This window comes from Semicossyphus pulcher, unplaced genomic scaffold, assembly GCF_022749685.1.
Source record: "Semicossyphus pulcher isolate SPU_LCO1_2020_fin unplaced genomic scaffold, fSemPul1.0.p SCAF_15, whole genome shotgun sequence".
In the NCBI taxonomy this organism is placed as follows: Eukaryota; Metazoa; Chordata; class Actinopteri; order Labriformes; family Labridae; genus Semicossyphus; species Semicossyphus pulcher.
Window position 1 is genome coordinate 15,060,252 of NW_027211659.1, and position 21,200 is coordinate 15,081,451.

At 41.4% G+C, this 21,200-nt stretch overlaps 2 protein-coding genes across 2 annotated transcripts; one reads left to right on the forward strand and one right to left on the reverse strand.

The window, feature by feature from the left end:
• The first annotated feature begins 955 nt into the window (after positions 1–955).
• Positions 956–13,863, forward strand: LOC138592084 (collagen alpha-2(VI) chain-like). The gene is made up of 28 exons (XM_069662705.1): positions 956–1,052; positions 2,500–2,653; positions 2,940–3,550; positions 3,654–3,674; positions 3,800–3,865; positions 3,954–4,007; positions 4,102–4,146; positions 4,233–4,259; positions 4,351–4,377; positions 4,498–4,542; positions 4,638–4,691; positions 4,932–4,994; positions 6,725–6,787; positions 6,878–6,931; positions 7,576–7,611; positions 7,702–7,764; positions 8,654–8,716; positions 9,028–9,090; positions 9,218–9,280; positions 9,369–9,419; positions 9,498–9,596; positions 11,169–11,231; positions 11,318–11,353; positions 11,451–11,496; positions 11,572–11,724; positions 12,341–12,796; positions 12,887–12,925; positions 13,008–13,863. The coding sequence occupies exons 2-28, from the start codon at positions 2,506–2,508 to the stop codon at positions 13,607–13,609; spliced, it is 3,111 nt and encodes a 1,036-aa protein (XP_069518806.1). The 5' UTR covers positions 956–1,052; positions 2,500–2,505; the 3' UTR covers positions 13,610–13,863.
• Positions 13,740–20,603, reverse strand: xrcc5 (X-ray repair complementing defective repair in Chinese hamster cells 5). Its single transcript, XM_069662706.1, has 21 exons — positions 20,534–20,603; positions 20,075–20,188; positions 19,783–19,966; positions 18,783–18,831; positions 18,547–18,669; positions 18,204–18,383; positions 17,953–18,067; positions 17,545–17,683; positions 17,344–17,456; positions 17,199–17,261; positions 16,977–17,114; positions 16,797–16,887; positions 16,284–16,411; positions 15,879–16,075; positions 15,627–15,717; positions 15,414–15,483; positions 15,147–15,256; positions 14,783–14,879; positions 14,520–14,587; positions 14,348–14,422; positions 13,740–14,196 (listed from the first exon to the last, which is right to left on the reverse strand). The coding sequence occupies exons 1-21, from the start codon at positions 20,546–20,548 to the stop codon at positions 14,182–14,184; spliced, it is 2,175 nt and encodes a 724-aa protein (XP_069518807.1). The 5' UTR covers positions 20,549–20,603; the 3' UTR covers positions 13,740–14,181.
• Between the last annotated feature and the right edge of the window lie 597 nt (positions 20,604–21,200).

Sequence of the window (21,200 nt, forward strand, 5' to 3'; positions counted from 1 at the left end):
AACACTGCCAGTAAATACACACTTAAGTCAACAACGCAGGTTTAATGGTGTAATGGTGAGTAACACTGAATATAAACAAAAACTCTGTTTGTTTACCGGAAAACTCCAAAGAGCACTTTTAACTAAAACTGTTAGTAACTAAGATAAATTAATCTTTCAAAATATTTGTAAGTTTTGTAAAGAAGTATTAACAACAGTAAGTAAAGGTGCATAGGTTTTCATATTCAAGTAAAGTAAATGTATAAAATGTATTTATTGATATATTAGGCCTATCTCACATATAGGTTTATACCTAAGAGATAGCCTATTAAAATAGCTTGTTTTATTTCACCCACAGTCCAAAACCCAAACATATTCCATTTACAGTGCTATAAAAGAGAAAAGCAGCAACGCCCCATATGTTAGAAAAATGCTAAACATGTTTAGCTTGAAAGCAACAAAATGGATAAATCAATTATCAGAGTAGGAGCAGACAGATATCTGTCGATGGACTAATTCTCAATTGAATTATATTTCTGAAAATGTAAATTTTGGATCGTATCTGCAGTTAAATTCCAACTTGACACGTCGCATGCTGAATGGTCTTAAGATGTAAACACACTGTGAGTGTGAGCAGCTCTCTCCATGTAAGGATATGCAGCAGTGGAGTCCAAGTGTGAGCAAAGCTGCTCTTTGGAGGAAATAAGTCAGTGACACTCACATTTATCCTGTCAAATCGAGTAGATAAATAGATTATTACAGCACTTCTGTTTATTTAAACCCACTTTACTTTGAATACTTTCTTTGTATGGTATCCAGCTGCTATGATAAACAGCAGACAGTGATGTGAACATCAACTTTCCAACGATAGTCTTTGCGCGTGCGTGTGTGCGCGTGTGCCCCGAACGCGCTCGTGCGTCAGTCGAGGATAAAACGGGCGGCTCTTCGACCAAAAGCTGACCCCGACTCAGTCCGCTGATATGGGAACTTTCCGATTGAGATGAATATCTCTTGAGTTTCCTGACAGCCTCGAGTCAAAGCTGGGATTTAACTTTCTCCGTGCCGTCGCCGTGGTAAGTCCAATTTATATTTCTACTTGTATTAAGTAGTGTGCAGTAGTGTGTGTATGTGTATGTGTGTTTGTGTGTGCTTGTGAGGCACCGAGCAGAGAAGCAGCTGAAAATATGAAGTCATTAGATTTCAGCTTGTTTGTACTTGACTTTACAGCTCACGTGTGTTTTTGTTAGACTACAAGTTAAAGCAAGAAGAGATAAATTTAGGCCAGTGGATGTTAATGTTGGCACCCTGTGTTATTAAAATGTAAGCTGTGAAAAAGTACGTTTGTAAGTCAAGTACTCCTCATCCAAAATTGCCATATTTAGAGTTTTTTATGCTCCGTATTATAGTTTTGGATTACAATTATTGATGCATTGATGTCAGGCCTTTTGTTAATGTTAATTATAAGATGCACTGTTATGTTGTAGCTAAAGCTAACTGTATATTCTGTTGGGACGTTTAATATAAAGCATTTAATCATTTTTTAAATAAAATAGTGAATGTTTCTGATATTAAGAAAGGGGAAGTATATAGTCATTTACATACACTCATACACTTTTTTTTATTGAATTTCTTTTAACACAGGCAACAATTATACAATAATTGCACTAGTAAGTTGTCAAGCAGAAATGTAAACCTTTACATCAAGTGCACCCAAACAAGTAAAACTCTTTTAAACAACAAACTCTTAAACAAGAAAACAACAAAGGCTAGTCAATTTGTTTAACAAAGGAAGTTTAATTAAAGTACTGTGTTCCTCTGTGATATGTTGTAGAGACGATTTATAAAGCAGCTAATAAAGGAAATACTAAAGCAAAGTACAAGTACCTCAAAGTAGTACTTTAGTAAATATACTTGGATAAAGGCACTTTACATCAGCAAAAAGTCGATTTATTTGAAGAAAATACCCATGTGTGTTTTTTTATATTTTTGGTAACACTTGACTAACAGTTTGATCTGTATTTTATTAATGTGTTGATTATTAATGTTGGGTTATAGGGGTTTTCTGCTTTTTAGCGAAAGTTGTCCTTATCTACAGCACATCACTGTCCAATCAGCTGCACCAAACAGCCCAACTTTTCTTTGAGGGGGGTTTCCTTCAGTTTTATCAGTCCTCTGTTCTGCTTTCTTCTCCTCAGTCCTTTTTTATGTTGTATATCACTCTTGACAAGAAGTGTTTTAGGCAGCCCCACTGTGAATTTCAGTGTCACTAAACAAGACACACAACAACTCTAATGTCTATCCCAGCTACAATTTAAATATTGTTCTCTTTCCCCTCGCAGTCTGGTTGTTCACTGACATTGTTTAAAACAACGATAAACATTCCTGAGCTCTACGGAGACGCCTGCTGGGAAGACTCACTTGTGTGACAGCTATTTCCTGCATTTAAAAGGAGTGTTGGACTTAAAAGTAAGACTTTAACAATTCTAGTATACTCACCCCTCGCTGTGTTGTTTCATGCAGGAAAAAATGGCGATGATTTCAGGGTTCATCTTCCTGTGCATGCTCCAAGCTGCAATCCCTCAAGGCCTGGAGCCTCGGGGACCCCGGCAGGTACCTGGGCGAGGGGACAGTCCAGAACCGACTGTGCCTCCTCTCTCACCTGCAGGCTGTCTGAGTGAGTTTCAGAAAATGGAGAGGCAGCTTTAAAAGTGAAACTACTTATTAGTTTGTATGTCAAAATCCTTATTTGCAAAGTAACTTACACTTTTAGGTGGAGTAAAAAGTACAATCTGTCCCTCTGAATTCTAATCAAGTAGAAGAAAAATGATTATCCTAAAGTGAAGTAAAATACCGCAAAATGTACTGAGGTTTATGAGTAGATGTACTTTGTTACTTTACACCACTGAGACACAACAAAGCAGTAAAGAGACTTACTTTTTAGTCCATGTTCTCTTCTTCAGGAGGTATCATTGACTGTCCCGTCAAGGTGTTCTTCACCATCGACACCTCAGAGACCATCGCCTTACAGGAGTCGCCACCTGGGGAGCTGGTGAGAAAAATCAAAGAGTTCACCAAGATGTTCGCCGAGAGGCTGGCTGATCAAGAGTACAAAGGCCAGATCCGGATCATATGGTCCGTAGGAGGCCAGAACTTCTCCCAGGATCAGTGGGTCTTCAGCCAGTTCACAACCAAGGAGAACTTCATCAGGAACCTCATCGGGGTCGACTACAAAGGCAAAGGCACCTTCACCGACTGCGCCCTCAAAAACATGATGCAACAACTGACCCAGCACGACTCGGGGGCGAGAGACGTCCTCTTCTCTGTGGTCATCACAGACGGCCACGTGACAGGAAATCCATGTGGAGGGATAAAGGCGATGGCAGACAAGGCCCAGGAGCAGGGAATCCATACGTTCTCGGTGGCGGCGTCCAGGAATATCGACAAGATAGGGATGAGGGAGATAGCCAGCTCTCCTGCTGACCTGTACCGGGATGAGTACATCGCTGTGGATATTGTTGAGGGGCGATCAAAAATAATGATTGAATCCATCGATCGTATCATAAAAGCTATGGTGATCTGAAATTTTTTTTGCTTATATGCTTAAAATGTAATTCAAACTTCAGATACACGATCACAGCCAGATTCATTTGAACATCTATCGTTTTTCTTTGCAGAAACATCTAGCCTATATACAAGTAAGAACCACTTTACAACTATTATTTCTGTGTTATCAATAAGACTCATAATTAAAGGGGTTTTTGATGCATTTGAAGAAGCTTGTGTCAAATGTGTAACTGCATTTATTATTGGTTTCTTGTAGTGTTTTAAACCTAGATGCTTTGCGACTCGTGGGATCACTGGACCAAGAGGGCCTCGAGGTTCAAAAGTGAGTACTCACAAATAAAACTCAAAAGATTAATATATATTGTCAATTTGTATTTTGTTTAAATGTCATCGTTTCTGCCTTTTCTTAGGGCCTTAAAGGAATCGGAGGTGGTTCTGGGCCAAAGGGTCTAAAGGGTAATCCGGTAGGGAGAAATTAGCATTATTTTCACATCTAAATTCCATAAAAACTTATTGATTTTGTCATCGAGATGCTGATTATAATTTCTTACACTGCAGGGTGATCCTGGCATCGAGGGTCCAATCGGACAACCCGGTCCTAAGGTTTGCTGAGGCACACTGATCAACGTCTCATGTTTTCTCTGATAAGTCTCTTTTTCTCATTAACGTGTTTCTGTGCTCTGATGTAGGGAGAGATTGGTTTGAAAGGCGACAAGGTGAGATATACATCGTTAAACTGCAGTTTATTTTCCTCATCTGTAAAATGTGTATAAAATGGGATTAATGCCTCTGCTTCTCCTCCAACAGGGTGAAATCGGAGCAAATGGAGCAAAGGTGAATAACGGTTTTAATGTTACGCTTCCAGAAACTATTTCTGTTTATATCCTACTTCATCCAACACTGTCAGTGTTTGCATTCTGTACGTACTGCTTCCACTAACATCCCAATCCTCAGGGTGTGGCAGGGTTACCTGGCAGGAATGGAACTGACGGTCAGAAGGTGAGTCTTTATATGACAAAGTATCATATACAGCATATCATGACTGTGATATGTTCAGTTCATTGACATGATACTGACATGACGTGTTTCTTCAGGGAAAAATTGGCCGAATTGGAACTCCCGGTTGTAAAGGTGATCCAGGTGACAAGGTATGTCTAGCAGTTAATTATGTAACATATATTAGACATGTTGCACTCCAAGGGCTGGTGTTCACTGTCTCAAAAAAAATAGTTGCTACCTCCAAGTGTTACGTGTGGTATATTTCAGTTTGAGCCATTTTATTTAATCTTTTTACATTAAATCTTGCATTTATTTTATAATCCATAGCTGTAAAGATTATTTTACTGGTTTATTGAACTAATGAATGATGCTGTTTTTGTCTCCTAAAGGGATCAAATGGCTATCCTGGAGATGTTGGTGACACTGGGACACCTGGGGCTAACGGGGAAAAGGTCTGAACTACAATCTCTCTCTCCTTTTTGACGCATTGCCAAATATAAACACAACTAAGAGTCTGGCTGTGCTTAGGTAGACCAGGGTTCTGAGCTAAAACGACATTGGGCCTCTTTCACAAACAAATCTGTGCTTAAACCGTACGTTTGACGCACATGTGCTTGCTTGAGTTTGTTCGTACTCTGCGAACAAATGTAGAACTTCCTCAGACCATGCAAACGCACAAATGATGAAGGACGAGCTTTAACAGAAAATGTAAACACACACCCTTATAACTTAATGCACGGCATATTAAAACTATTAATCTAAAAAAAAGCCTTTAATAGACAACAACAATTAAAACCGTGAATGTACTGATGCAATGACCAAATACATTTTTTTATTGTGATTAATTAACTGTTGGAATGAGCACTGCCATTTTCATTTGAATAAAATGTTGTTGTTTTTTTCTGGATTGACTTGACTTAATTACAAAACAACACGTTAAATTATGAAATGAATTACCTTTAGGAGACTGTTCTTGTTGAATATCATCACTGTCACCCTCAGTGCGTGGACAAAGTCCAGATATAAATGATTCAATTACTGCAGCCAGTCTCTCATCCTGCGGCGTCAGATCAGGTGGTCCCACTTTTCTTTTTTACCCGAGTCACGGTCCAAACCGCAGGACACACAGCATTTACAGCCTCAGTTATTGAAGCCCAAGCTTCATTTTTTTTCAGCATTGTGACTCCTGATGACACACTTTGGAAAAGTGTGTTTTTTATTGCTTCCACCTCCGACACAATCGCCCCGATTTCCGCTGTGCTGACATTCCTTTTTTGCCCTTTGGGGCCATTTCTTGCAACTTTTCCCTCTTTTTACTTGTCTTCACCTGATATTCAGAGCGGATGTCCTTGTATAAAGAAATGGGGGCGTGGTAGTATGCAGATTGCGGGCTGATGGAGCTAAAGGAAAAGTAAGAGGATCACCAAAGTCATGAGGATTTATGTATCCTCTGGGGACAATCAAGGTTTGCACAAAATATTGGCCATGTAGTGGAGCGAGAAAACACATAGATAGTATAAATCTTTACCTGGGGATAATTTACTTATAGTTTATACAGCACAAACGACCAGTTCAAGCTGGTTTTGGCGATGTTGTGGAAAATGTCAGCTCTCCCTCTGAGGAGCTTCTTACTTCTGCTTTTAAACAGGAAGCTCCTCCTAACAAACAAACCAAAGTTAGTTCATAACAAATTAAGGACCAGAAATTGCTTTTGCTAGCAAGTTAGCATGCTAACGTAACTCAGCCACAGAAGGCTGGGCTACACGACTCAGCAAAAAGAATGTGCTTCATCAATCTACTCTTGCGGAGCGAGGGGTTAGCAACGTGACACTGAGTACTCTAAACAGTTTGGATAATCTGTCGGAGGAAAACACTTAGCAACTGCAATTAGCTGTGCTCGGACTCAAAGGATGACACATTGGCAATGGCACGTTTGCAGGTTGGTCAGTCTGGGAATATAACACTTTGGTCCAGTGAGAAACAACTTATAAATGTATTCTCATGGAATTTGATACTAATGTGCAGGCACAAAGCTTGTTTTCATCTCTTGTCTCCAGCAGGTCTGTTAATAATTAGATACATCTAGAAAAGCCAACACATTTAACTATTTGCTGTGTCCTGTAGACTTGACGGATGTTCATAAGTGATGTCATCAGTCACATATCTTTGTTTCTTTGTTTAGGGTGACGCAGGCCTCCCTGGAAGGTCAGGTCCCCCAGGTGCTAAGGGTAACATTGGACCAAAGGTGAACTTTATTTAAACTCAGCAGAAAACCTTGTAAGATTTTCTTTTTATTAAAAAAACATGATAACAGAACTAAATCTGTGTTCCTTAGGGTGAAGGAGGAAATCCTGGAAATCCAGGGTCACCGGGAGAAAAGGGAGGACGGGTACTGAACAACATTTATTTTCTTATGTCTGTTATACACTTAAAGATATAATCTCGAAGATTTTCATTTAAATTAATGTCTGTTAAGTCACTATCTATCACCGAATGAGGTAACACAATGGTGATAGAGCCTATGGCTCGCTGATGAAAGCCTTTGCATTTGCAGTATTATGGACTGGGTGTCTGTGGCCACTTTAGCTGAAAAAATCACAAGCGGCGCCCAGTTAGTGACGCGTTTTCCATCACCCATCAGTGGTTGGTCTGCCAGAGATGGTAGGCGGAGCTAAGCGGCTGCTATTCCAGTCTCTAAGTGTTGCGAGTACAGAACAGTAATCTACTATGGCTGAACAAACAAAGAAAAGATCGACGACTACAGAAACAACTTCAAAAATAAGTGAAAATCCAAAGAAAAAGAAACAAATTCGACGCTCAGATGAAGGCAAACAGTCTGAAAAGGAAAGCCACCGTCAGCGAGGAAGATCAAGAGTTAGAACCGGAGACGTCTGGTTATCTGGGACGTATGCACCCGCAATACCTTTTATCGCCATTAGATGCCGCCAAAGATAACAAAACTGAGAACTTCGAGATTATTACTTTAATGTAATGCTACAAACCAACTGGAATTAAATCTCTAATTTTTCACAGGGTGGTCCTGGCACACCTGGACCAAAAGGCGAACGGGTATTTAAACCACTTTCATTTTAAAGAATATTATAATTTTGAGAATTTGCCAGAGATTGTTCTTAGTTATTACATAATTAATTCAAACAGGGAAGAAGAGGAGACATCGGAAAGAAAGGAGCACACGGTCCTGATGGGCTAAAAGGAGAGAAGGTAAGATTGGCTCTCCTTCACTCCCTACTTGTACTGCTCTGTCCTCACCACGAGCAGAAGCACTATGTTTTTTGGTTGTTTGTCAATCCCTATCTTGTGAAAGCAACATGTAAGGAAAAGCCTTGAGGGAATTTCTTCTCATGGGCCGGAACACCCACTTGGTCTCAAAGATGCACTGAGTGGAAATTTTGTTGTTCAGGGTCAAAGGTCATGGGGACCTCACAAAACACTTTTTGGCTATTGACAACATTTTACACACGCATCTAATAGGATAGAATGGTGAAGTGATGCTATTATATATCTAAAAGGTCAAAGGTCAAATCTACTGGAACATCGCACTGATCTGCAAGAAAAGAGAGAGAGAGAATGATGCACTGGTTTTCACTAACTTGACTGGTTGCAGGTGGCGTACAACCATCAGGCTGTATTTCTAGTTAGTTCTGCCTTGCAGTTAGAGCCGTTGCCATGTCAAAGGTCAACCTGCAAAAACGAAACTACAGAACCTCGTCTGAAATATCTCTCAACTTACTGTGGTGAGTCAAAAAAACATTCAGATGAACATGAGGGAAGATTTGGCGTCGGTTGTCAGAGGATAAGGAGTTATTGTGAAACACTGTCAAATCGCAGTTGGATTCTCAGCAGCCTGACAGAGACGCGTCCCGTGGGTTTCAAACCTCTCTGCGGGGTTCTCTTCTTACAGAAAAACACGTAAACACGTCCTTGCCCAGTATAATTAGACTCTGTGTTGCTATGGGACATTTCTTAACTCAATACTCAGGAAATTCTTCACATTTCATTGAAACAGAATTGTTTCCTGTTTGTGTTTGTATAGATCTATGGATGATTAACGGTGTGGTGCAAATCCTGACACATTCTTGCTTTTTCTTAGGGAGAACGAGGGCCGCAGGGAGGCAGAGGTTGGACTGGGGAAGATGGACAGAAGGGCGCAAAGGTGAGGAGATCACGCAGGGGGTGGATTTTAGCAGAAAGGGGATTGTGAAGCTTTCCTAAACACTCAGCAAGTCTCCCTCAGACCTCCAATACTGCGTGTTTGCCTTTGTGTGCTGGGTGTCCTGCCAAAGTAGCCAAACTAAGCTTATCACAAACACATATTCCCCCTCTCACACACACAGACGCACTTTTTTAAAAATTTGTTCTGTACTGTAGCCACGTTCCCGTCAGTATTAGTAAATCTGAGTCTGTGGGTTAGAGTAGGGGTGATGTCCAGTCATGATGTTACTGAGAGATGTTGATCTCTTTCAGGGAGACCAAGGACTGCCAGGATCGAGGGGTAAGCCAGGAGAAACAGGTGGCCCCGGAGGAAATGTGGGTTCTTTATAAATTCATCATCATTAACACTTATTGCTCTTTGTCAGAACTTATGAAAATATTTCTTATTAAAATATTTGTGTGAAATATCTTGTAGATTTACCCACTTTGTTTTTGGTTGCAGGGCACTTTGGGTAATCAAGGAGACCCTGGACCGAGGGGCGAATCTGGGATCCCTGGATCAACGGTGGGAATAACTTTTTTCGGTCCATCGCTTTCATTATTTAAAATGCCGTCACATTTTGAGATTCATCTCCTCTTTTTTTCTTCTAAAGGGTGACAAAGGAAGACGAGGCTTCAACTATCCTGGCTCGAGAGGACCGAATGTATGGTTTTCTTCTTACCTCACAAATTCCCTTTATATTGAGGTCGTCTTCTGTTTGAAGCAGCTCTGATCTTTCCAGGGGGACCGAGGTGAGCCAGGTAGAAGAGGAGCCAGGGGGGGCAGAGGTGACTGTGGTGCCAAAGGAGATCCTGGAAATAAAGGACCTCTAGGAGAGCTTGTAAGATCATCACAAAAGCTTTTATTCAATCAGCCCAAGTTTGAGGACGTCTGCCTGAGATTTGAACAGCCACCGCTTAATCTAAGCCATCTAGACCCTGTTCATATTTGGTATTAAAATGTGTCCTGAGTGATCGGATCACAAGTGGACGGCCTTAAGTGCAGGTGTAAACACGCAGAGGATGGATTGAGGCTGCATTTAGATGCGATTACTCAGCATTCAGAGGTGGTCTATGACACATCTCTCCACATAAACTGTTTGCAGTTTGGTGCTCGCAGCTTTGATTAATTGCTTCTTAAAGCTCAACAGTAACAGGTCTTCACAAAAACACTGTCCCAAAAAAAGTAGTTCCAAAGAAAAGTCTTTCTGTGGAGTGTTCAGAGGAATCAAGACATGCTTCTGGAAACAGATGTTGTTGGGGATCTTCTTTAACTGTAAATTTTAAGTACTTCATCCTCCACAAAATATGTTTTATCACACTCTGAAATCTTGGAGAAACATTACAGTCTATCAGAACATTAGCTCATAATATCTGCACTTCATGGTTGGATCCTATTCGAGTTAAAGAGTTAATATGTCTCTTTTTTTTAACTTAGATGAAATAACTCTTTACACAGTTAAAGTAATAATCTAAAATTTTTTATTTAAATAAATGTCTGTTAAGACACTATCTGTCGCCAAATGAGGTAACACAATGGTGATTGAGCCTATGGCCCACTGTTTAAATCCTTTGCATTTGCAGTATATTACAGACTGGGTGTCTGTGGCGATGAAAAAATCACAAGCGGCGCCCAGTTAGTGACGCGTTTTCCATCACCCAGCAGTGGTTGGTCTGCCAGAGAGGGTAGGCGGAGCTAAGCGGCTGCTTTTATGCTCTCTGCAAGTGCGAGTAAACAGTAATCTACTATGGCTGAACAAACAAAGAAACGATCGATCTGACTACAGATACAACTTCAAAAATAAGTGAAAATCCAAAGAAAAAGAAACAAATTGGACGCTCAGATGAAGGCAAACAGTCTAAAAAGGAAAGCGACCGTCAGCGAGGGAAATCAAGAGTTAAAACCGGAGCCAACCGTGGACGTCACACATGCAACACTGTCTGGATATATGGGAATCCCCATAGGTGCCACCAAAGAGAACGAAACCGAGATCTTCGAGATTACCACAAAATATATATGCATACCTATGATATGAATTTAGCTGCTGGAAAAGGCTGTGAAGTCAATAGATACAGGTGCTATATCTTATTTGATATTACGATACAAGCGATTACACACCAACAGTCCCAAGAGTCTGGTGAGGTGTGAGCTTCCTTTATGCTTGTGAGTCATTCACAGGGCACACATGGTGATTACTTCTTAAGAAGGCTTTTTAGAACAGACAATAATTTATATAATAGAATAAAAATGTTTTTTTGGACACACTGTAATAGTTCTCCGCAGAATAGCGAACATTAATGTACTTGTTGGGAGTTCATTAGAGGCAGAAGGCAGGGAGGAAAGATGACTTCCAAAGAAGGTTAATATTATGCAGAGATGAGTCACTTGTACTGAAAAATGTTATTCTGCGCAGGGGGAACCAGGTCAGCCAGGTGAGCCGGGAGTGAGAGGACCCAGAGGGAACCCTGGACCTGATGTAAGCAACAGCAAAAACCTCTCAAATAATGACTTGACCATGCATGCAAATTTAAGCTCCAACTGCTTTGCTCCCTGTGTGTGTAGGGGGGCCCAGGACCCGCGGGCGATCCTGGCCTCACTGTGAGTAATCTTTAAAAAGCATTACAGTTTTCAGATCACTGTATTATTTATACTTCCTTTGTTGGATTACTTCTAACCTGCATTTTTGTCACTGCAGGACTGTGATGTCATGACCTACGTCAGGGAGACGTGTGGTTGTTGTGGTATGTATTTACCATCACCAATCAAATGTGCTATATTTTGTATCTTTTCCATACTGATCCTGTCTTTTGTCTCAGACTGCGAGAAGCGCTGTGGAGCTCTGGATATTGTTTTTGTAATTGATAGCTCAGAGAGTGTTGGGCTGACAAACTTCACCTTGGAGAAGAACTTTGTTATCAACACCATCAACAGGCTGGGCTCTATGGCCAGCGACCCCGAGTCCTTAACCGGTACGGTCGAGCACAAACACAGCACAGATGTCTTCTGCAGACACAGTTTCAAGTGACGAGAAGTCGCGGCTGCCAACTAAGATTAACAATTTCCAATGAGTGAATCACTTAATCCAGCACTGAATATACAGTTACAGCCAAAAATATTTGGACAGGACGTCATGCTGGCAGTGCGCTCTTCATTAAGACTGTGACTGCACAGTGACGGCAGATTGCAAGTGTTGTATATTTTCAGCCTTCAAATGTGTTACCAGTAAATATTCCAGCTAAATACTGTAAACGGTGAGGATTTACTTTCAAAATCATGTGAGCATGAAGCCAAAATGTCTGAATTTTTTTGGGTCTACTTTCAACAAACCCTTGGAAAGTCTAAAAACTATGACGCGCACGCTCTAAGTGGGTGCCACATAGAAACATGTGTAACATTGTGTATAAATGTGACTGAAAGTAGTCCCCAATCTACAATTTCCACTTAAAAAAAGGGAATTTTATCTATTTATGACCAATTTTCCAGGGTGAGGAAACCGTGAAGTATTGAGAGAACGACATGCCCCCTTTATCCTTTGAAACTAAACAAAGTGTTTGATCCTCACCACTCGACATTTCCCTCTGCTAGGCACAAGAGTCGGAGTTGTCCAGTTCAGTCACAATGGGACCTTTGAAGCCATTCGCCTCGATGACCCAAACATAAACTCCATGTCTGCCTTCAAAGCGGCCGTCAAGAGGCTCCAGTGGATTGCTGGGGGCACCTTCACACCCTCCGCCCTCAAGTTCGCTTACGATCACCTCATCAGGGACAGCAAGAGAGCGAGAGCCAGAGTATCCGTAGTGGTGATCACAGACGGACGCTTCGACCCGCGCGACGACGAGGATCTGCTCAAATACCTTTGCAGCGACAACCAAGTGGTGGTGAATGCCATCGGGGTTGGTGATATGTTTAAAAGGCAACAGGATGATGAGATTCTGGGGTCGATAGCTTGCGACAAGAAGGAACGAGTTGCTCAGATGAACAATTACATTGACCTGGTGGCGGAGGACTTCATAGAAAGGATGGAGACCGTACTGTGTCCTGGTTAGCCTGCACCAACACACACACACTACTGGTCATAATAGTGGTACTTTACAGTTGGTCTAACTTGTGTCCCTTTGATTTCCCTTCCAGAGCCGGAGATTGTTTGTCCTGATCTCCCCTGTAAAAGTGGTAGGCGTTATTCATGGCTCAATTTTTGTTTTATATTATAATAAAGTGCAGCTCAGTGAGCGATACTTTTCTCCCATTTCAGAACCTGATGTAGCTCCGTGCATCCAGCGGCCGGTGGATTTGGTATTCCTACTTGATGGCTCAGAACGCCTTGGAATTGAGAACTTCCGGTTTGTCAGAGAATTTGTGGCAACGGTCTCAGACAGACTGGGAATGGCACAGAGCAGGACTGACCGAATGGGGACGCGCATGGCGCTGATGGAGTTCGGCAAAGAGAACGAGTACCACATAGCCTTCCCCCTCACTCACGACCTTGCTGTCATTATGGGCGGTGTAGCTCGCATGCCTTATTTCGATTCTTCTTCAAGCGTTGGACCCGCCATCTTACACGCCATCGACAACATCCTGGGTAAAGGAAACACCCGCCAGACGAGACGATTTGCAGAGGTCTCATTTGTTTTCATCACAGACGGCGTCACTGACAACAAGACCCTGGAGGAGGCAGTAAGTGCCATGCGCGGGGCACAGGTCGTCTCCACGGTGATGGCAACAGGAAGTGATGTCGACCAAGAAGTCCTAACGAAGCTGGTTATGGGTGACAAGGACGCCATCTTTATAGGCAAAGACTTCTCTGGTCTGTCCCGGTCCAGTTTGTTTGACCGTTTCATCAATTGGGTATGTTAAAGAGACCACATGGACTCAAACATATTGGTGCTAATGCTGCTATTTAAGCATTTAAACATGAGATACTGGTTACCTATGATTCTACTATGCACTGTACCATTTGCAAATTAAGTCACAGCAACGCTTTACTGCACTTGTCAGGAAAACTGTATTTATCCTCAGAGTTTTTTATACAAAAACAGAATTCAAGTCGAGCATTCTTCATCAATCATTGAGCTTTACTGATTTTGATCAATAAACCTGATAAGACACTGGAGTGCTGTATTCTGTAAAGTCAGAAAGGTTTCTAGTGCAAATAAATCATAACCGAGATTCATAAAAGTAAAAGTAATTTGACATTTAAAACAGGAAACATTTAAAGCCCTCGACATACATAAGTACTCTTTAACACCGTACTGGTGTAAACATTAGTTAAGTCAAACTTTGCTCGCTGCAGTTAGATGTAGTTTCAAAGTATCAGGGGTCTCTGCGTGGGAGGCAGAACAATGGACGGCTGATTTGGTTTGGTCTGGCTGGGCTGAATGATCGCATTCTTCTCATTTCTCTGCATGTCCACTGCAGACGCTCCCTTCTTACATCATGTCCAGCTGCACAGGAAGAGAAAAGAGATCTAAGTCTGGAGGGTTTCTATGACAGGTCTCAACAGGCCAAACACATATTCATCACACACGCACAAACACAGGGGGGACCATCCTGCAGGAAATGGCTTTAACATGAGTTGATCATAAGAACACTAACCAAGTCATCAAAGTCTCCTGCATCTTCTGCAGGTGGTGCAGCCGCCTCCTCTTTCTTCTCCTCAGCAGCCAGAAACTGAGGACGAAACAGAGTTCAGTCAGCAGAAGAACAGTCTCCTGATCGCCTTACTTTAACTGTGTATAACTCTTTCCTCAATTTGTAATCAAGTCACCTGGTTAGCTTCGTTTTTGGATACAGTGCTTCCCTCAACCTCGTCCTTGCTGATCAGAGTTAAGGCATCTGTGAATCAAGCAGCGAGGGTTAAGTCCATAAACACTGAACTCCTTCAGCAGACTGCAATGCACCAATCAGCTCCCACTTTTGTATTGTTTACATATTTTAGACTCCAGAAATGATGTGGAAACTTCATCTCATCTCAAGGGAGGGATGATTTGCGAGGAATCCGCCAGCCCTGAGTTAAGAGGCTTATCGCACCTTGAACAAGCAGGTCCCAGAAGACTTCCAGCCCTCTGTTTGGGATGCTTCTTTTCAGGGATTGGAGGTAGCTGTTGTACAGATCGGCATTCCCCAGCTAGAAGATATAAAACATTCAAAAATCAATTTTGGAGTCTCTGAACAGCTCGCGTCTACATACAGACGCATAAGCAGATACTCAAACAAGAACTGGCCTATGTTCAAGTCGCGAGAAATCAAACAGACTCATTGTAATCTCCTCAAGTTGACTCATAATCTCACAGCGGCGCCAAAACTGTGCGTTCTGACATCTTACATTTATTTTACATTTATCTTAAAACAGAAACCCGCACATCAACATGGAAGATGGTGAATGTTTATTTACCTTAACCGACTGCTCCCTGAAAGCCTGGATACAGGTGATGCTTTTCATGTAGTAGTGCGTGTTCTTGTTGCTAAGCAACTGCTCTATCCTGTGAGTCAGTTGCTGACAGGCTGCGAAGGACACGGGGGTCACAACAACCAAACAAAGAGATAAACACAATTACAAGGGCTGAACATGAGTCACGATAGTTTATAATACCACCAGGAAAATAATGTTTATCTGACCAGCTCGATAAAAAAAATATGAAAGAGAAAGACTGAACCTCACCCTCTCCGATGGGAAGAGTCTTCTGCTTGATCAAAGTGCGGAAGTCCCGGGCTGGATCCACGCTCCCCACCTGGTCAAGTGTTTAAAATAAGTGTGTATCAAAGTAAGCCTGCTCAAACAAGTGGTGATTTATAATGTTAGAAATAGCTGATGTTCATAGAAAGTTGTTATCTCTGTAGGATTATTACGACATCCAGCTCCCCTGATACTAACCTTAGTAACCGAGCCTTCAGCAATGTCCTTGAGGTTATACTCCTCCTCTTCTTCTTCTCCTTTGGCCTTCTTGGCATCTGGCTCTGCAGAGCTGTAAAAAACAAAGAGGGTCAGTAAGAATTATGGAAATACTTTCAGTCAGACCTGTAAAAACATTAAGACAGTAAAAGAGACGACTGTTAGACTAAAAAATAAGAGAGCTGCACTATGTCACACACAGGGGAGTGCCTTCTTTTACTTGATTTGACTTACTCTTTCCCAAAAATCTGAGCACTCGTCTTCAGCTTCTTCTTCTTCTCCACTTCTGTGAGAGGAAACTTCCTCTTTATCTCCTCCAGCGGAGCCTGGCACCGTTCACTGACCACATCAGGGCGCTCAAGAGCAGCCTTCAGCCACGGCTCCATGGAGGGAAGAGGGGTGCCGGGACTCACTGCACGATGATGCAGACACTGAAAGAATAGGCGAGCATGAGACGGGGACTTGAGGAGCATCAACAGCCTCCACCTAGTGAAGCTCTGGCTACACACAGATGAACGCATTTTCTTTTTTTGGCTACAGAGCTGAAAATGACGCCCACGTGTACTTCAAAACTTTTCCATCTGCCCCAAATGAGGAGAAATGTGCTGTAACTTTCAAAAACAAGCTGGCCTGCAGTACCTGGAAGTGCCTCTGGAAGGCAGGGTTGGGAATGTTGTGGACCTTGAACAAGTCCTTTTTTTCTCCATCTTCCTCCTCTACCAACATCATGGAGTCGATGAGGGAGTCCACTGCCGACAGCTGGGTGTCTAAATGAATCACATAAAGCGTTCTTACTATTTTCCTCTTTAAAAGGTTACAAAATAATGTAGTTATGGGAACTTAAAAAAAGCCACAACAAACAAAATGCAGAGCTGCATCATTTTACCAATGTTTGTGTGCTTACTAAATGTTAGGCTAAAACTGCAGCAGCTTTTCGTTTCTGCACCTTAAGGGAGCGACAGTTTCATGTTTACACCTTCAGGTCTGAAAACAGTAGCTGCTGCTGTGATAATGATCAGAAAGCTCCCTCTTGTGGTGAAGAGGTCAGTTAAACATTAATGTGTGAGTTGGCAGGTAGGTTAAAAGTCAGTCACATGGTTTGTTTTGCATCTAAAAAGGATCAAAACTTTGCTTGACATGCAGAAACAGTACCTGATGGAGTTAACTTTTTGTTGTTTTCAAGAGAAGGAAATGTAAACTGTCTGAGGTCCTCCATGAAGGGCAGCTGGACGTACATCAGGCACTATGGAGGGTAAGAGACAGATAGTTAATCCTGTGCTATTGAACACAAATTCCATCAATGTATTAGCATGTTATTCCACGTGATCTCACCTCATAGTTCTTCTTAATGCAGGGGAAGGCTGCTCCTACTTGAGGGTTGCTGCGCCGGTCGTAGGCGTAACGTACAATGGCCACCATTTCCAGTTCATGTAGCGCTCGGATTAGAGCGGACAGAGCAACCGCTGCGTGCTGCTCAGACAGAAAAGTGGAAACAAAAACTAGTCAGTAACTAAATGTAGTCACTAGCAAAGTAGTGATTCTCTCAGTTCTCACCTCATCTTCCTTAGCAGAAAACATCTTGATGACTTGAGTCCCCATGAACTGATGGCGATTTACCTGCAGGTAGACGATACAAAGGTTAAATTTATCTGAGATATGTTTTACTGAAACTTCTTTGGATGCATAAAGAGGAAAATACCTGGCTCTGTTTGGTAAAGCCAAGAACAGCGAAGCACTTCCCATCATGCTTGTACTTCATCTGGTCCTGATCAACTTTGGAGAAGGGGACGATATCACTTCCATAGCGAAAACCTGCGAACAAAAAAAGGGGTGATTTTTTTAAACTGTTGTTTGGTAACACAACATTATTAGGCAGCGTTATTCTTAACAACTTTCTCACCTTGGATGGTATCATCCTTCTGCACCTCAGTCTCATTGTCATCATCCAGACAGTAGACGGTCTCTCGTTTCACGTCTTCTTTCTGGTTTGTTTGAGCGTCGACTGTAACCCACGTTTTCTTCAGTTTCTCTTCAGTCACCTAGAAAAAGACCTTAAGCTTCACTGCATGTGACTATTATTTATGGGCTGTTATGTGACACAAGAGTATAGTGAAACCTATTTGAGAGACTTCTTTCATATACAGTCAGTGAATGGGCAAATCATACAGCAAAAGGACAACACTAGTTTGCAACATACAAAAGTTATAAGATAAAGACTGGTAGATAGTTTGTCGGATATAAAAATTAACTAGACATTACATCCTTCATTAAATATAGCATATATTTTATATTCTTGTGTGTAACTTACTGCTTTGTATCCAACAATGCGGATGGTCAGACAGCTGCCGATGGTCAGCTGACAGGGCCAGGCCATGGGTCTCCTCTCGATACGCTTGAACATACACAGCTGTTCAATTGCATTCCTACAGTGGGAATAAAGCACAAGGAAAGCCGAGTCAGATGACATCATGTAATAAGAGCATCTGGGAGAAAAACTGACAAAAACATGTAACGGAGAAAGACATGACACACGATTCATATCCATATTAGCCCTCCAACCTGAAGGTGTAAACTTCATCCAGGCCGTCCTCCTCATCCAGAGTCAGCATGATGTGTTTCACCATGTCCAGACCATCCTTCTGTTCGCTGGTCAGGCCTTTCCCCGTGCCTGGATGACCAGGGCCTCTTCTTTCTGCATCTCCTCCACCTTCTTCATCTTCGTCTGCAGGGAAAGGCAAGCTGAAAAACAAGTGTGAAAAAGGGAAAGGTTTGAGACATTAGAATGAAAGTACACTCAACACACTTAGCAAGAGACCTATTTAACTTTGTGAGTTTGATTAAGAGTATTAGGAGAATCAGGGAAACACGACTCTTGACTCTCTGCTGTATGTCAGAACCTTACAAAAACTGCAGGGTGATGTTATCTTGTTTCAGGTTCTCAATGATGACGTCCAGGTTATCAGAACTGGCCTGAGTGCTGAGGTCGGTCAGGAGGGCAATGATGCGACGATCACACTTCTTGTCCCTTAAATAAATAAATAAAAAAACACACAATGTCACATCATTGTAAAACTAATAATCCCCAAAATAAACATCAAAAAGCATGTACAACTGATTAAGAAAGGGGCAGCTTCTTACTTTGTTTCTGTCTGAAGGAGATCCTGGCAGACCACAAGAGCATCCAGCCCTGTTAAACGGGAGTTAAGGAGATAACAGATACTCACACATCATCTAGTTTGGAGTATACGGCTGTACACAAACCAGACACACACAAAAGTCAAAGAGTTCGTCTAAATCCTCACAACTGTCTGCTTTATTTGACAAGAAAAGCATATAGTGATAATAACAAGCACAGGAGAGGCCCACTTAAGTCAATAAAATCCAACCGTACAGCAGACATCACATGAATAGATCTAATCTCATGACCCAGGAAGTTTAAAATATGACTTCTCAAACAATTATCTAATGCTGTATATTCATAATCTATTTTAGAAATCTATTTATTGTTATTATTATTGTTATTAATCTGAATGTTTATGGCTTTTGGCTCAATCAGACTGAACTGAAAACACCATAACTGATTTATTATGAACCCTATTGAGCTTAAAAGTTGTTTTTGTTCACAGCAGATAATTTGACTGATTATAGCAGGAAAAGCACACGTGCTTACAATTATGGCTGCATTTAATTTGAGTAACTATTCCCAGGGTGGTTGTTGTGTTATTCAGAACACCTGTGCACAAATGTCTGCAGTGGTAAGGGTTCATTGAGGAGCTTCATCCATGCCCAATGTTATTACAATGACAGTAAAGGAAAGGCCTGGCATTTATGTAGCATACACATTAGTTTGAATGAAATTTATGAAACCTCTTTCACAGTAGAGGTAAATTTATATCATCTATGTTGTAATATACATTTACTGAGAAATCAATTAGGATTTTGTTAATGGTAAAAATACCCAAACAGGAATGTCTGTTTGGCTTATCAGGAAAATTATAGACATGAGAAAACATTTTAAAAGCATTTAAAACAATTTAAAAGCATTTAAAAGCATCATTACACTAATTTGAACATGAAGCCTGTCTTAATATCTATAAACCTGCAAAGACTGAAAAAAAGGCATTGAGCAAAAGGATACAATCAGCCTGCGAACCCTCCGGATGGATCTGATTCTGTATTTCCTCCAGAAGGTCAAAATCAGGCATCATTAGATGGCGATGCACACTGATGTTCTGGTACTGACCATCCTGGTCCAGTGGGTTATTTGTGTAGTCTGTGCCAAACAGAACTAAAGCAAGCTCATCCTTTGTCTCTGCGAACACCTGTCAAGGAAAATTTTCAGAGGACATCAAAGATGTCAGACAGATAACCATCAATTAAATTGAGTTGTTTCTAATTTTACAAATTACAGATGTGTTTTAAAAGTTTACCTGGCGTTGGACAAACTTCTGGATGACTTTTTTGGCAAGTTCAAAGGGTGGCTCTTCACCGGGGGCAGAGTTGGACATGGAGTATCCAACATCCATGCACAACACTAGGGCTGACTACAGAATAGAATATCCATGTCAGGCAACTTTTTTTAGACCATAATATGATGTGCTTTGAGCGCATAAAGGCTTATATTTCGGCACCTGATTGCTCTCATTATGTCAAAAAACCAGTACAAATAGTCTCCGGTATACAATATTAAATAAGGGGCGTAATCAGGGCGCTTCAGTCTCAACATGCCCCAACATGTCGCTAACGTTAAACGTTTGTCTTTGAAATAAGGACAAATAATATCTGTTTCTGGCCTTATCAAGTGGCCTATTAAAACAACGATCCGGACCAACAAAGCTATACATGATGGTAATTGATTCATTAAAAGAATATAATAGAAAGTTACTTACTTTAGAACCTGCCATCTTCTTTTTTCCCTCTTCCCAAGACTGCGTACTACTGTGTTATGGCTCCGGAGAGACACGCAGAGCGGAAGAAACAAAAGGGAGGTTCCTGTTTACGGTAATAAAAGTCCCGCAGTTAATCCTAGCGAGCTTCACCTGATCGATTCTGTTGGTTCTTTGCCATAAATTACGACATACCTATTTAACGAACCATACTGGGTCTGTATTAAACTGTGACCCTTCTCGATAGTTTACGTCACGTTTTTCTTGAGATTGATACTGGCAAAGTGCAGTACAATAATAAGATGTAGGTCAAACGCCCTCTAGCGTTTCGAAATGTGAAGATATATTGCTGAGTTGCGCCTAAAAACAAATTAAAGATGGATGATGATGATTTCGATCCTGAAAAAAATCTTATGGGAAAATAGTTCAACTAAACTCCCCAGATGTTAAGGAAATTAAGATTCTGTCCTGTATCATACAGTAGCCATGGCTCTGGCTCATTAGTGTTCTGGGTTTTACCCTTAAAATGTATAAGTACAAAAAACAATTATCAAAACCTGTATTAAGCCAGTTCAAGTTGCTAAACAATTTGCTCTACGGTTTTTTGCTTTGGAGTTATAATCACCCCAATGTCTCACCAGGGTGCCAATAATCAGACCTTAAAGTGACC

Bases quoted from the DNA above. Each gene is read 5' to 3' on its own strand.
- LOC138592084 (XM_069662705.1), top strand. From the start codon at position 2,506: ATGGCGATGATTTCAGGGTTCATCTTCCTGTGCATGCTCCAAGCTGCA. The intron at 3,675-3,799 runs GTAAGAACCACT...GGTTTCTTGTAG, and splicing joins AACATCTAGCCTATATACAA to TGTTTTAAACCTAGATGCTT. The intron at 7,612-7,701 runs GTATTTAAACCA...TAATTCAAACAG, and splicing joins CTGGACCAAAAGGCGAACGG to GGAAGAAGAGGAGACATCGG.
- xrcc5 (XM_069662706.1), bottom strand. The intron at 15,484-15,626 runs GTTAGTATCAGG...ACACTTGACCAG, and splicing joins CTGAAGGCTCGGTTACTAAG to GTGGGGAGCGTGGATCCAGC. The intron at 14,880-15,146 runs GTAAATAAACAT...TATATCTTCTAG, and splicing joins TCAGGGAGCAGTCGGTTAAG to CTGGGGAATGCCGATCTGTA.